The following is a 16,008-nucleotide window of genomic DNA, read 5'->3' on the forward strand; positions in this document are numbered from 1 at the left end:
CCTCCACTATTCACTGTTCATCACCACCATTCATGCAAAGGAAGGCCCTTCACCTCCACCCCAGAAATCACTGCTGCTTCTTTCTGCTCATCTTTTGTTCCCTGGTGGGCTAGCTCACAGTCTGCGCTCATTAGTCTTTGAGGCTGGGTTGCAAAAACACCAAATGGAGCCCAGAGCCCAAAGCCCAGCTTTCACTGACAGACGGCATATGTAACGTTTTAATCCCAAGATTGCTTTTTTTGCCAATTAATTGTGCATTGATTCTTCTCATATCTCCCCCAAAGTTCACATTTGACAGAGCCACAGTTACTATAAAGGATTTTAGCACTGCCACTTTGGCAGGGCTATGAATATTTTTCTTCTTCAGTGTCCTCTGGGAGTAGCTGGTCCTTTTAGTCCTAGTAAAAGGTGACATTATATTTCTCTAAATGATGGTGACATTTCAGAAGGCCCTTTCCAGAGGCAGTCGTCAAATCAAATTCCTAGTCACTCTGAGAAGGACTTAAGCAGGATTTGGCTTTAGCATGAGGTCGAGGAATTGTGGAAGTTGTCAAGAATGTTGTCGAGTGGATGCTGAAGCAAAGCCCCATCTGGCCAGAAAGTTGTCAGACAATCCATAAGCTGAGACTGTCCAGGCTTCAACAGCACCAGCGCTGTCACAGAGAAGCAGCGAGTTCCCACTCAGCATGGTACATGGCCCAGCGCGCACCAGCAGAATGAAGTTTGGAGAAGCGGCAGGCAGGGATGCGCTAAACAGCCTGCTTGTGTTGCAGCAGTAAAGAAATGCAGCCAGTGGACTTTTGGAGCATCCCTGTGATTCCACTCAAGGCAATGCTCAGAAGCGCCATAGCCATAATGGGACTTGCTTAGTGCTGTGATGCTGCCAGCTGAGCTCTAAAAAGAAGCTGAGAGCACCACAGTGGTTTGACAGGCCTTAAGAAAACAATGGGAAAAGTCTCAAAGGTTAAAAGGTTCAGGATGTTTCATTTGAAGGTTATGTGAGAGTTTTCTAAGGTGGTTTCTGTCAGAGAGAAACTCCTTTTACTCATTTAACAGTGAATGAGTGACAGACAAGAGAAATACATGAATCTAATGATTGAAAGGTAGTCCTTGTGGAGTAAGTGCCCCCTGCAAGTGGCTGAGTGTCAGCAAATAGCCATACCTGGCATTGCTTGACACCTGCCATGGTTCAGTCCTTGCACAGAGAGGGAAGCCACCTCTGTAAAATGATCTAGTAGGTATCAGATGCCTCCACTTGTCTGGCCCAGCACTCCAAATTCACACCATCGAGTTCTAGGGCAGGGGAGAGAGGGGGAAGCCCAGAGCCCACTTTCCAAGGTGTATAGAGTTTGATTTGTTATACGCAGGGTGTTCGACTCTCAGATGTGGCACTCTTGTGTCCCAGATCACCTTCGTGGCCCTTGTATGATGAAAGGTGTATATAATCGTAATGCAACCACTCCCCCCCCACCATCATTTCCCTCACACATGAACACTGACGAGGCATTCACAGTCTTTTTTTGCAGAGCTACAGTTGTAACTATTTCAATAAAAGACACACAAGTTTGTCATTGTGGTGCGGTGATCAGCTTTTGTTCCCTTGCTCTTACTTCCCTCTCTTCTGCGCTTGAGTGTTCACAAAACACCGAGCCGTGTTCCCCAGCCCAGATCTGTGAGTCTGGCCACACTGAGCAGGAGTCCTCTTCCAGCCAATCAGCTCAGGCACTACTCTTATTTGTGTCTTTTCAGGAAAGTGAAACAGCAGTAAATATTATGACAAAAGTCTGTCTGTACTTGGAAGAGAGATTGTTCTGTATTCTAAACATGCTAATGGATTGTAAACTGGCTCAGTGGCTGGGCTGGTCTTTGTTCAAACAAGGTGGACCTGGACCAAATGCAGAGTAAGAGCTCACAATTTGCATCACCTAAAAGAATTACGAGCAAGCTAGAAAGAGATTAGCTTATAGAAACACTGGGAGAGACAAGGCAAAACACATTTTCCTCTTCTCATCTTAGGCTGCCTAATATGGGTGCATTTCCCTAGACAGTTGCTCTAACCCAGCTCTCCATTAATAATTTTCCTTAATTTAGAACAAAACAAAATCCTCCAAAATTTATCAGAAAAAGACGGCACAAACTCCCAGGGTCCCTTTAGGAGCATGTGGCCATGCAGCAGAGGCAGGGGGCTACACAAGACAGAGACGTGGCCACCACAAGGGCACAAAGACCTTGCTTACCTGCTACCTCTACGCCCAGGCGTGGAAATCTGCGGCGTTCCTTTTTGCAGTATTCCTTTTCCATGAGCCCAGGTGATCATGCAATCCTGAGAGTCCAGCTTGCAGGAGATCAAGATGCTCCCTGCATTTTGGCACCCAATTCTACATCTACTAAGTTAGCAGAAGTGTTCCACTTTCTTCCAGGCTATCAAAATACACGTAGCAAATTAGTCATAGATTTCCTAGGGACAGCAGACGGGGACACCTGTGAGCTGTACCACCATCCAGCACACTCCAAGTACTAGTTGAGGAACAGGTAAGTGCCTCAAAATAGTGCCCCTCCTCTAAACCTCCCAAATCCTGGACCACGGTCCCCATGGGACTGTGCCATAAAGACAAAAAGGTCCCGGAGCTCCGGGCTTCTGCTAAACAATAATGCCAAACTGCTGCTTTTAATCCTGGGAAGCTCAAGACCACGAGTATGAATTGCCCAAAATACAAGTTCTGACTGAATTCTTGTGAGAGCAGCCTGCTTTCCTGTCAGTCCCTGGCAGGAGACACCCAGCAGAGGGTCACAGTGTCACCTGGGGCTGTGATTCAGCCCACACTCCCCCGGGGAGTTTGCGGATGTGGTGTCAGTGCTCCCATCAGGGAAGGTGTCACACCAGGAAAAGCCACGCAGCAGCTGACAAGTCAAGATAAGGATAAAGAGGGATGCTCTTTGCCTCCCTGCAAAGAGGGAAGATGTGACTGTTTTAGCTTTGTCTTCCTTGTAAATACATGTTTCGTTCATCTTCTGTCATGTGGTAGAGTCTCTGGACCAGCACTCCTGGAAAGTCCAAGGAAGACAATCACAAAACCTTCCAATAAGGACCCCTTTCCTCAACAGGAGAGTACCCCATCCTCACAGTCATTGCCTCTGACACTGATTTACACCTGCTGAGAATGTGATCAGTGATGCCTTTGGGTGCTGCTTGATGTCATTTTCCTGTCATATATTATATCCAACTGCTCCCAAAATTCCTCTCTCAAAACTCTCAAGTGGGATGTGCCCCCCTCGAGACACAGAGCTGTAGTTGGAAGTCACCAAGCAGTCTTGGAAAAGTTCCACAGCACCCAGCTCGCTCATAACAAGAAATACCAAATACACAGACAGTTGGCTTTCTGCCCCAGAAAGGCCACATTTTCCCTTAATGCACAGCCCTCGCGGCAGCATCAGGGGTGGGGAAGAGACATGACATTGTACTGAAGGTGGTGGCTTTACTGCTTTCATGTAATCAATTTGTATTATCTTTGCTTTATTAGAGTAAACCTGGGGCAAGTTGGAGGAGAAGAGGTTTGGGAGAAACAGGCACATCGTGGAGGAGTTTTCTGAGGTATAACAAAGCCAAGGGGTACCCCCTGCAGAAGGTTTGGCCCTGCTGACGTGAAATGCCAATCAAGAGCCTCTGAAGCCCCAGTACACCACCACATCCATGGTCCCAAAACAGGGCTGGGACCCTGCAAAAAATCCAGCCTGCTGCATTCATGTCCTACAGCAGAGTGGTTCTGGCCCACGCTAGAGAACTCCCCCAGGAGACAGCCCTCTGTTGGTTTCCCTGGATAAAATTCTGTGTTGATTTTTGCATGATGGACCAGAGAGGAAGCCAAAGCCTATAGTGGGGATTTACAGGGTATCACCCTTCATCCCTGCCTGAGAGCCCCACGCTGATGCTGGCCCACCCTGAGAGGGGCAGGGTTTGTTGTCAGCATTCCCACCGACTTAAAGGCCGGCATGGAGGTAGCACTGACACCATCAGAGATGGACGGCAGCTCTGAGCCTCCTGAGATGTAGCCGGTCACCACTCAGAGTGCCAGAGATGAGGAAGGAGGGATGGAGATGCGATGAAGCTGCATTCTCCTCCTCTCTCTCCTCTGTGCATGGCAGGAGCTGCTGCTGCTGCAGGAGCTCCACCTCGTGCCCCGGCCAAGGCCACGGCCACAGCCATGACTCGCAGGCACAGCCAGAAACTGTGCACAGGGCTGGTGTTTGATGCCAGTGACTGGAGATCCGTGAGCTGGGAGATTACATGCTCATTTTGCTGAACTTTTCCAAGTGGACCCTGGCTTGCAAACCCAACACAAACATAGGTCAGCGGGGGTAATGGGTGAAAACTCCAGAAGCAGAGTTACAAAGGTGGTCCCAAACAAAATCATTTAATGTGCTTGCAGAGATCCTGACCTGTGTAAGATTCTTTCCACTCACTTTGCCACCAGGATGCTTGAACTTGGAGTTTCCAGCTCTTATTTCAAATCTACAGAATCACTTGTATGGCTGAAAGCGTTTACCCTCCTCTCCCCCCAGCTACAGCATTTGGTCTAATGAAAGATATTACCTCTCTCTCTGTAGAAAATTTGGGGTTCACCCATCTCTAGTCAGGTACTATTGTCACAGGTTGAAACACCACAACTTTGTGAAATTCTACTTAATTTAATTTATTGCCAGTTAGCGTAAACTTTTCATTAACGATTCAGGTACTGGCAAGGGGGGGAAGATGACAAACAATTAAACAAACAGGGACACACTTTTCCTCACCCTTCCACAAGCTCAACTTCAGTCAAACCCAACTCCCCCCCACCCCACTTCATTGTCTCAACATGCCTTGTTTTCACCAGTCCCTACCAAACCCTTCAGTGAGGGAAGAGGTGGCACAGGAGTCAGGGAACATGCCTAACAGTTTCTTTCTGCCAGTCCTGCCTTCTTACTCATTTACTTCCAGTGCTCCTGGTTTCTTAATTGTTACCTCTGCTCAAGTGTTGATCCTCCAGGGCCCGCGAGTCCCCCAGGGTTGTCCCTGCCCTGGCGTGGGTCACCCATGGGCCGCAGTCCCTCAGGGTTGTCTCTGCTCCAGCGTGGGTCATCTATGGGCTGCAGTCCCTTCAGAGGTATGTCCCCTCTGGGACAGAACACCTCCTTCCATGACCATTTATCGAGCTGGGTCACCAACACTGTCCCCTTCCACCTGCCTCCTCCACTCCCTCCTCCCATGTCAGCTCCTGCGTCTCCTTGTGTGTGCGTCTTCCTTGTGTCTCCCACCCCTAATGGCTATCACTCCTTCTTAAATATATTTGGTCACAAGTGCCACATGCTCCTCTGATTGGACTTTTGGTGTGCAAAGGGGTTTTTACGCTGGTTTCAGAGCCAACTGGAAGGAGCCGTGACAGGCAGAGAGCAGTTCCTGACCTCCCACACAGGGCAGTCCCTCCCACCGATCGAAATGCTGCAATTTATGCTAAATAAAAGTGTGAACGCTCTAATATATGATAAGCATTTTTAAAATGTATACATCTTTTATGGGGTTGATACCTTGCCTAAAAACAGTAACTTGTCGGTTTAAATTTGTTGCTAAACATAACCCAGGTTTTAACTAAATCCATAGGAAATGTTTCTGTGCAGAATTCTGTTTGGAAAACTCGGTTACAGATCATGGGTTCTCTATGACATTTAGATGGCAACTATGACGTATTCACTCAGACATGAGGGGAAAATCCGGTCAAGTAAACTGGGGCAACAGGGTATTATGCCTAAATTTCCATCAAACTCACTCTATTCCAACCAGGCTCATGTTACCAGCAAAGTGCATCTCATAGGTCTAAAAGCCTGATTATTAGAATTTTATTTGATGTATGTGGCAATGACAGCAACAGGAAAATTCCACATTTGGAGAAAGTAGCAGAACATGGCATATAACAATTCAGTGACATGTAACGTCTCAAATTCATAGAAAGTGGTTCCCTTTTATAGGAAATGTCAGCATTCAAATGGTTATCAGCATGTTCTCACTAACCAAACTCTGTTAGCCTATGTCACCAAGCCAATCAGCACAACGCCTTGTGTTTGGAACAGCACTCTTCTTAAGCTCCCCAAATTGGGAAAAGTCTGCTCTACAGTTAAAGAGCCAAGCCTTGCAAAATTCCCAGCAGTTACTTAGAATAGCAGAATTCCTTGAATTTCAAAGGAGGGTGAGTCACATTCAGCACAGATGTTTACTGTCACCCGCCCAGGGAAATGTAAGGCCATACGCTTTAGTCCAGTTGTGTTCAGCAGAGCACTTAAGCACTGAACTTAAAACATGTACCGAAGACCCTAGCATTAAGCTTTGTTTAAATAAGAGATTTGCCAAACAGGCATTTATACCGAATCAGACCTCTACGGTCTACTGCAAGCCAGCCACAAAAAGCAATAGCATTAACCTAAAGCAAAGTACCCCACCACACCTAAAACGAGGATGTGAGCTGTGCAGGAGTCGTTTCCAGTTACTGTTTGCTTTGCTTTCCAACCTCCAGCTGCCTCCTGATGTCTGATACATCCATGGGGACCCGCACCGTCAGACCGTCCATCGACTTCTTAACACACACCTGGCAGCCAAGGCGAGATCTGAGAAGAGAACGTGAAGTGAGGCTCATCTGTTCCCACGGTTAAAGGAAGAAATTCCCCGCCCACATTGGGATGTCTGGTCCAGGCTGGGCTTTCACTAAAGTTCCTGTTAAAGGTCTCCTGTGCCCCAGGAGAAAGCAGGTCTAGAGGCACAGAATAAGTCCTGTCCCCTTGGAAAGAGGTGCCAGGTGCTGAGAATCTGCCCCAGAGGTTTGAGAATCTACTGCCATCAGCAGGGAGGCTTACGTCTCGGTGAGTCCATACGCCAAGTCCAGCATGTCCAGCTCTTCGTCTGAGATGGCACCCAGCTTTTGGAAGGTGTCCTTCTCAAAGATGAGGTGACAGGTGGAGCATGCTAATGTCCCTTCACAGGCACCTGGTGGAGAAAGGAGGGAGTGACAGCAAATTAGAAAAAGCAAGGGGGTGAGAGAGATCATCTTCGGGAACAGTGTGAGAAAAGGTCCTTTAACAGATCTGGAGCACGTCAAAAGAGATGACACAAAACACAACAGATGGATGCAGATTTCAGTCTGCCTTTTCTCTGGAAGGAACACAATCAGTTTTCAAATTTAGACGTCAACTTTAACCAGCCAAACACATTGACACAGGCTGCTGGAATCCTAGCGGTGATGGTGTGGAAGTGACACTGCCATCTCAGTGCGGTAAGCCAGCCCAGAAAGCAGCTGTGGGGGAAGAGAAGCTTGCTTCATGGTCTCGCTGGAACACAGCAGCATGTGTACAGTCAACACTATTCCCAGGTACCCACTGGTCACAGCAGAGACGCACAACCTCTAAGAGCACATACCCTTGTGCAACACCTACCAAATCCATCAATGGCCAAATTTTGATTGACTACCACTTCCAGCAAACTCTCCCCTTCTTTGGCTGTGGCCGTAAGTCGCTCTCCATCCCGATTTATAAAATGCACCGTCACTTGGCCTGCAGAGCTGTAAGACAAGTTTGCAAAAAAAAAAAAAAAAAAAAAATAAAAATCAGAGGAGGCCACTGTTGAGGTCTTTTGGCTGAGCACTAGAGACACAGCACTTGGAGGGAAACATGCATACAATCACTTTCGGGAAGGATTACACCATGCATATCAGAAAAGATTCAGATTATCAGTTTTCAGTGGCAGGCAAATCTGAGTTGACCGAAAATATTTCCCACTTTATCAAATGTCCCCCAGAATAAATGTTTAGCTGCGCACAAACAAGTGCAGATGCTCTGTGCCTGCTGCCTCTGCTGGGGCTGGCTGGCAGAGGGAGTGTTTTCTGGCAGGCAAAGTATTTGCAAGCCTGCAATATTAATCCTGGATGGAGTGATGTAATAACAAAAAAAAAAAATGCTCAGGACCAAATACTAATCATGCAATAAGGGCTGTTGTCATTCACATTTTGTTTCCCACTCCCTTCCCAAAGGGATTACTTGATGACTGTTCCCTTTCTGCTGCTTGTTCTTTCATGAAGTGCCCACTCCTTCCCAGAACTCAATCACAGGGAGCCTTGTTATGATGAGACATGCTCAGCCCCAGCTTACAGAGCAACTGTGCTGAGTAACCTCCTCTGAGCTGATGTGATCCTTGTGCAGGAGAAATTGCTGGTTATTTCGACAGCCTGCAAGATTTAATCTGGTGGAGAGTTAAGAACAAGACCTTCAGCATCTCTTAGTGCTGGCTTGTGGAAATCACATCTACAAATAAGAGGGAAACAGCACCCACTTCATCTCCTCCAGAACAGGCTCTCCCCACCAGTATGGCAAAGGCTGCCACCCTCAACAGCAGCATCGGGGATTTCTCACCGAGACAGTATATTCTGAGACCATGGTTGCCAGGGGAAGCACGCAAGAAAACAGTATTTTTTCTTAGTGTACATACCCAAAAGGTCACTTGGGAGCAGGAGGCCCCAGTTACCCAAAGGTCCCACCTCCTGTGCTGAAACAGGGCAGCACCCTGGTGGCAATGGGTATTTTGCCCAGTACCTCTCAACGTGGCACTGCCCAAGTGCCCACCATCTGAAAACCCAGGACATTCTCCAGGGGCAGAAGCCGGGTCCAACCTCTATCCTTCCGACAAGCCGACAACACGTGCCACTCTCCCAGATCTCTGGGAAGTTCCATCTCTGTCTCCCAAAGCTCTGAAACTCCCAAGCATAAGCAGTGTCAGTGCTGCCCCATGGCCTTGCTGCTCTCATTTCTGGCACAGGAAGAAAGAACCACAGCCTTGACGATAGAGTGAATTTCGCAGTGAGAACTGGCCAAGCTCACAATCTCCTGATTTTTTCCACTTACACAAGGCTGAGCGAAGCATCACCCAGCTTCTTCCAAATAAAGTGCTGTTTGGTATAAAGCTTGGGAACGCTTCTTCTGGAAGCCCTGGGGCCAGTGAAACAGACAGCAAGTATGGCTCAGAGCTCTGAGAATTTCTAGTCCTGATTTCTTGTGATGTATTTACAGCATACACTGAATACAAACTGTCACAGCCACAGTCATACGTCACAGCAAACCCACCAGCTGAGGAAGCGCTGAAGCACCTACACTCCTCTGTGTGAGGCATCCTCTTGGAAAGTCACAGAGATTGGGAAGAGGAATTGGTTAGATGGGAATCGTCCCTGGGATAGCAAAGCCAGCAGCTGAAAGGACTTACCCTGCCTGCTCATCCCTCTCCTCTCTGTGGCAGATGAAAATGGAGCATGTGGAGATCTCTGTTGATTTGCTTCTAACATTAAGCACAAAAATGTATAAGGATCAAGTTTAAACAATTTCTTTTGCTCTTTCTTAACTCGGAAGAGGCAGAGGTGGAGTACAGGGGATGTACCCTGCTGAATAGGAGACAGGAAAGAATTCCTGTAAAAAAGTAATGAAAAAGGGGAAAGAAAGGTTCTCCTCTCTCAAGTTTGCAGGTCTTGTTCATTCTGCTTCACATAATTCACCATCACCATCTAGATGTAATGCCATTTACCTGCTGACAAATCATTACAGTACACCTCTAAGTGATTAAGGATGCTGTTTCTTAAAATGTTGCCACATAGCCTTCATCAGCAAGACATCAGGCGCAGAAAATTCCAAAAAGTTCTCTCTTTGGAAAGCCAATCCCCACATTCCATCAAAATTCAGAAACAGAGAAGAGAGATGAAACAATATTTTTTTTCCTTCTCTGCTCTTTTGTTCTCAGCTGTGTCTTGATTCAGCCAGCAGGACCAGCACGCAGGGGCCGCTGTACCTTCATCTGAGGCGGGCGGCTTCCTGTTTTTCAGAAAGCTTCGGCAGAAAACAATGCCCGGGCCGTTAGTCTACAGCAGGGTCCCCTGGTTATGAAAACAGCTGTGAAGTTAGCGCCGAGACCGTGCTGCAGAGGGAAGAGTTTCCCACGTGCAGAATGGGAAGATCACGTTGCAGTCAACGCTCAGCCAAGCAGGACCACCCTAATTCGCTCAGCAAACAGCCAAAGAACATCTTTAAGACATTTCAGTCTCCTTCATAGGGACGCTCACAGACGTTTCTTTGTAAATAAGCAATTTAAAGACTAATTCTCAAATGTCAAAAGAAAACAAATCAAAACAGCCCTCTATATTTCGCTGGATTAGACCCATTTATTCCATTTTTATGGCAAACAGGCAGGTTTTCTCGCAGTGTTGGTTTTACAGCTATGGGCGAAATAATGCGTTATACTATAGAAATGGTAAAATCATAGAACTTCACTTAAAGCTGCAACTCAATACATTCTTCAACAGGATAACGCGAGCTGGCTGCCTGCAAGCAAAGCGCGCTGGATCCAACAATCGCCAAAGCTGCACACGTTTATTGACAGAAAACGCCATTTGTGTTGTCTTTGATGCACCTAGAGCTTCAGTTGACATCAGTCCCAGGAGAATCCCTGCAGCAAGCTCCTGCGAATGCAAGGGGGATTTGCTCCCTGCAGCTCCAGCTGGACACAGCCCTGCTTTGACTGGTGCTGCCAGTTAAATGAGCCCCGAGACGGCTGAGTTGGATATAAGGAAGCACAGATGCTATTGCCACGGACCCCTGAGTGACTCTGGACAAGCCTGGGTGCAGCAGTTCACCCTTCTCAAGAGCAGGGTGATGCCCAGCACTCCTACACCATGACACAGAAAGCACCTGTGAGCAGCTTTGCTCTCTTCATTGGCTGTAGGAGAAATTTAAGCTGTTTGAAGGGGCTTTCAAGAAGGTGGTTCTTCTCCCTGTCAGTGTTTTTCCCTAAAAGATACTTTCCAAGGCCATACAAAACAGCAAGATCTCTACAAGCACTGCCAAAGATAACTTCAAAAGCAACAAAGCAATTAGAAAGAAAACCCATTGATAACAAGTCTTCATAAAGCATTAAGCAGGGTTATCAGAATAACTTTTCTCTAAGGTCAGATAGCAAAATGGTTTATTGTATTTTCTGTGATCTTGGTTGGGTCTTTTTCTCAATGTCTAGCAGATTACAGTCTGACCCAGGTCCTCCTGGTCTAGGACATCTGCAAATTCCCTTTATTTTGCTCAGAGAAATACAATCTCCTTCGGAATTATCCCTAAGGAACAGAGAGAGGAAAGACTGGCAGGGCATCTGCTGTAGTTCCTGCTGTAGAAATACAGACGAGTACTCGGTGCCAGGCAGCCTCTCTTGTCAGCCCCATCCTTTCGCCACATGGGGACAGCCTGCTCCTGCGTCTTTAAGATTTCTTCCTTGAAGAACCTCCAGCCTCCCTGGACTCCTTTGCCCTTCAGGACTGCCCCCCAAGGGACTCAGTCAACCAGGCTCCTAAACAAGCCAAAGTCTGCCCTTTCAGATCGTTAGCGGGGAGTCCTCCACCCTGGCAGGGACCAAATGCGTTTTAGAGGCATTTCTGAAGACAAGCTTCTGACCAATCTCCACCACAGAGTTCAACTCACAAACAGCCACCACAATGACCTGCGCACCCTGTCCTGAGGCAGCAGCCTCAGCAAAGCCCAGCGCACGTCACTGTGCTCAGGAGCCTGGCAGGACACCGGTGCTGGGAGCTTGTACAACCCCTCAAACGTACAGCCACCATCCAGGCGGCTGAGTGATGGAGCCAGCTCCTCCGTCTCCCTGTCAAGAAGAGCATGCCAGCAAGGCACGAGAGCTTGCCGCATGGCTTCCCATAACGTAAAGACAGCATTTTGCTCCCTGGAGCTGCAGACGTCATCAGCTCCCTTATCTGCCTTTAGAGCAGCAGGGACAAGAAACCCGAGAGAATTTGCAATTCCCAGAGCAACCCAGTGGTCATCTCACCTTCCCCACAGCAGGAACACAGCAGGCTCGTGGCTCAGCTGTCCAACACACCTTGCCCACCATCCCCATTCCTCCTCAAAGGCTGCTGGCTGGGCCCCAGTGGTCAATGGACTTTTGGGCCACATCGTTATCTTCACGCTTTGATTCAGGCCTCCACAGCTCCAGAAGGAGAGAGCAGGACCTCTCACAGACTGCACCACCTTCCTCCCATCAGCATCTGCTCAGCCTACGCTTCCTCGTCCACCACCGCCTGTTTTGTACTGGCCTCTCTTTTCTCCCTTCGGTGGAGCAAGGCAGCGTTAAGTGTGTGCCCCTCCTGAAAATACCCTTCTGGATGCAGCAAGGTGGTGTTCAGCAGTTTACTCTCCTCGGCTCCCCAGAGCTGTCCTGGAGCTTGTGCGTGGAACTGAAACCTCTTTCTGACCCCTGCTTAGATGGCATGCGATGCTGCTCAGTCACCCCACAGAGATAAATAAAGCGAACTTTGCTCACATTCAGTCCACTTAGTAAGGGTCGCATGAGCCCCGAGATGCCTTGGGGTATCATGCTACTGAGGGTCCTGCTCCGTGTGCGTCTCCTGCGCTGTTTGTTGCAAAATGGGCTAAATGAAGAGTTTTAAATGGGTGGAGGGAGGGAGGGAGGAGGGAGGGGAAAGAGGAAGGAAGGATGGACAAAGGGATTGTGCTTGGAACTTGCTGCAGTCCAGCCCACCAGGGGATGGGAATTGGGTGAAGCATGGTAACATGAACATCATCTCCACCTACCAGTCCCCAAGCAATGCTCACCTTGTTTTGCCTTACAGACTTCCCTTTAGGAACCAGACCTAAGTCCAGTTTCAGGAGCAATATTCATTGCAATGTCTAATCACACGAGGGGATGCAAGCTGAGGGCTGGAAGAGCAAACCGGCAGGAGCACTGACGGCTGCCGCCTCAGGAAGAGAAGGATATGCCAGTCCTTACAGCAACAGGGTGAGAGCAAGACTTATAGATTCTGCTCTTGACGTGGGTGTCATCCAGCCACATCACCGCCTCCCCCAATACTGGAAGCTCCCAGCTCCGAAACGTGAATATTCACTTACTTCACAGGACAGTGGTGAGAAGCAGCCACACTTCGCTCGTTTGCTAAACTCTCTGCTGGAAAGTGCCATAAAGGCACACATAAATATCATTTGTTTCATGCTAACTGATATTCCATGCTAGTGAGACTTCTGTAGAAGATGACTCCTTAATTTATTCCCAGAAACACAGCCACTACTTTAGTCTACCCTCCTCTCCAGGGTAAATCAATTTGTGCCTGAGGACCAAAATGCAACAGCAGAGACAGTTTCAGTTCCTGTTTTTGCGGGGTTTGAAATGCGAGCTGTTTTCAGGAGCCCAAATTGCCCCTAGTACCAAATTAACAGTTCACCATTTGTGGGATGTTTGCTTTAATCAAGTTTTTTTTAATGCTGTAACATTAGTAGCCAGTAAAAGCAAAAACCTTTGAAACTGGACTCTCTAATCAATCCATACAGGGGAGAGAAACTACAGCATAAGAATGAGAACTGGCTTGAAAACGTTCCCCTCGACACACAGACACAGTGGATTAATGGTTTTGAAGATAACTGGAAAGTTTTGGCTTTTCACCCCAAAATGAAAATTTTCCACTCAAAGCTTTCATGTTGGAAGAGGATGGTTAAGCTTTCTGAGAAAAGCATTGAAGACATTAAGAAGTGCAAGTATTTTCCATAAGGGAGGAGGGGAATCCTACTCTTCACTCCAATAAAGTTTTAGAGGCAAGTGTCCAAGCACTCAAACACACCACTGAGATAGCTTCAGTAGAGAGAAACTCACGGGCAATGCATAAAGGATTAAAAAAGCAAAAAAGCACAAAACACCACACTTATTTTTTTCTCAGGGGGAATTCTAGCTTCTAAACCCACCTGTCTACTCTGTTCACTTTGCACCTGGTGGAGCAGCACAGGGATATTTCATGCCACCTCACTCCTGTTTGCCACGCACAGGCTGGGCATTACTGCTCCCACCCCAGGACACGTGCAAGAGCAACACGCGGTGCTCTGCTATGGAGGGATGTGATCTGAGGTACCCTGGAGTCCTGTTTGCAGGCCATCACTGGCCAAAGCATCCTCGCTCCTTTTGCTGAACACGGGTAACACTTCCCGGCTCAATACATGATGGGTTTGGCAAGTGGCCGTCAGAGCCTTGCGGCACCCTCATGCCAGCCCCTCCTCATCCCATAAACGCATTTTTCTCTGCTGCAGGATTTGCCCCTCGGGTTTTGTTCAGGACAGCAGCTCTGTGAGAACAGGGAGGGTGGGATGAACCACTGAGTATCGCTAGGATAGTAGTATCACTAGGATTTTAATCCCGAGTGAGTGCTACCCCAAGTCCGGAGCCAGTAAGAGGCACTCACGGCACATCCCTGGGAGCTGCCAGGCAAGGTATCCCGAAGCAGGGATGCCATGTGGCACACATGGGTGCACATCAGACTGCCCAGCCATGCCCAGGATCACTGGGACTTCTCTGTAATTCCACTCCTCAACCCCAGTTAATGTAAAAATTCCTCATTTCAAATCATTTGTAGAATATCCTTCGAAGGCTTCCCTCCCCACCCCTGCTTGTACCACAGAGCAGAGCTGGCAGTGCGGTGAGCGGTTTGTTTTAGCTGAACGCCGCTCTGGCCAGTGTCCCTGCTCTGTGGCCTCTCACTCTCAGGTCAGCTTTTCCAGGTGGTTTGCTCTCTCCTGCGAGCTGCCCTGAATACTTCAACCTTCAAACCCAAATTGTTGGGCTGCAGCTCACCCCTGAATTTAAAAATCGCTCTGTGCAGCCTGTGCAGCTGAGGGACTCTGCCCAGTCCTGCCTTTGCTTTCCAGGCACCACAGAGATGCCATAGGCAGCCCAGTCCTGCCTCTCAGTCGTTTCTGTAGAAGGAAAGCAAGGCTTGCCGTGAGGGATGCAAGGAAAGGGGCCACAGCGCATCCAAACAAACCGCAAAGCATCTTATCTCCCCAGCAAACCTTGAATTGAGAGATACGCTAGATATATGCGCAGCAGTTTTCACAGCAAGGACATTTGTGTGTTTGCCTGGCACTGACCTCTCTCCTCGCCGGGAGCTCAGAGCACAGCAAGTGACAGTTCAATGCCACCCCGTGGGAGAGAGGCCAACGCAGAGAGGGAAGTCAGGTCCGAAAGCATCGTACCCAGTCCTGAAGGGAGGTGAGAAGCAGTGGAGGGGACAACTGTGGTCTGGTGAAAGCAGGAACAGCGCTGCTGGGGCAGGAGAGAATCATGCCCTGCAATGGGTTCGGATAACCTGTTCTGGTCTTTGAAACAGGGGGAAAAGGGCAGAAGAAAGATCTCATTTTCCCTCCTCTTCCCCACTCTATCTAGCAGTAAACATGTAAACAAATCTAGAAGTAAACATGGTCTTTCCAGCGTAAACCCTTGTTCGTTTAGCCCAGGACACAGCTAGAAAGCTTTGCAAATAATGACCCTTCCCACAAAAAAAACCCAAAACAAACAACAAAACAACCACCAACCAACAAAAAAAACCCAAAACTGACTGAGCAAAAATCCCCTTGCTTTGAAAAAAATCCTCAACAATGTTTCTTTGGAGGTGAGCACACACTTTATGGACAGGACAGACTGAAGTGAATCTTTAGCTGTTTCACAGAAATTTGGCAGAAGCCGAGTTTCCAGCAACGTGCACATGCACGTACACCCCCCGCTCGCATCTCACCTTGCCAGCAGGTCACGGTGGCTGTGCCTACACGTCTAGCGATGTGTTAGCACATGCTGGGAAGGAAGTGGTTTTCTAACATGAAATACATCGCCCGATTTCTTCTGCGCCACACAAAGGACAATTTGCCCCTCCCCAGCCCCCCCCCAGTCTAGGGACTCTCATGCAAATGTCCGAGAGAGCCGAGGTGCCATTAACTCCACCTCATCCCTGATCTCTGCACAAGAAGGGAACAGATTGAAATCAGCGCTGCACTGACCCAACAAGAAGTTACACAATCCCGTCACAGCCCTCCACAGCCAGAAGCACACTCGGACTTCTCAGACACCAGATCCAGCTCCTCTGACCACCATTACAGTTCCAGTCCTTCCATGGACCGGTTCAG

General features: G+C 48.3%; 1 protein-coding gene across 1 annotated transcript in view; it reads right to left on the minus strand.

The window, feature by feature from the left end:
* Nucleotides 1–6,512: 6,512 nt before the first annotated feature.
* LOC104282588 (adrenodoxin-like) overlaps nucleotides 6,513–16,008 on the minus strand; it is a 13,743-nt gene continuing 4,247 nt past the window's right edge. The window contains exons 2-4 of the mRNA XM_009880692.1: nucleotides 7,456–7,662; nucleotides 6,880–7,009; nucleotides 6,513–6,633 (exon numbers count right to left, since the gene is read on the minus strand). Of these exons, the coding sequence (XP_009878994.1) occupies nucleotides 6,513–6,633; nucleotides 6,880–7,009; nucleotides 7,456–7,662 (458 nt within the window). The remainder of the gene's footprint in view (nucleotides 6,634–6,879; nucleotides 7,010–7,455; nucleotides 7,663–16,008) is intronic.

Source organism: Charadrius vociferus, unplaced genomic scaffold, assembly GCF_000708025.1.
Source record: "Charadrius vociferus isolate BGI_N301 unplaced genomic scaffold, ASM70802v2 scaffold473, whole genome shotgun sequence".
NCBI classification, from domain to species: Eukaryota; Metazoa; Chordata; class Aves; order Charadriiformes; family Charadriidae; genus Charadrius; species Charadrius vociferus.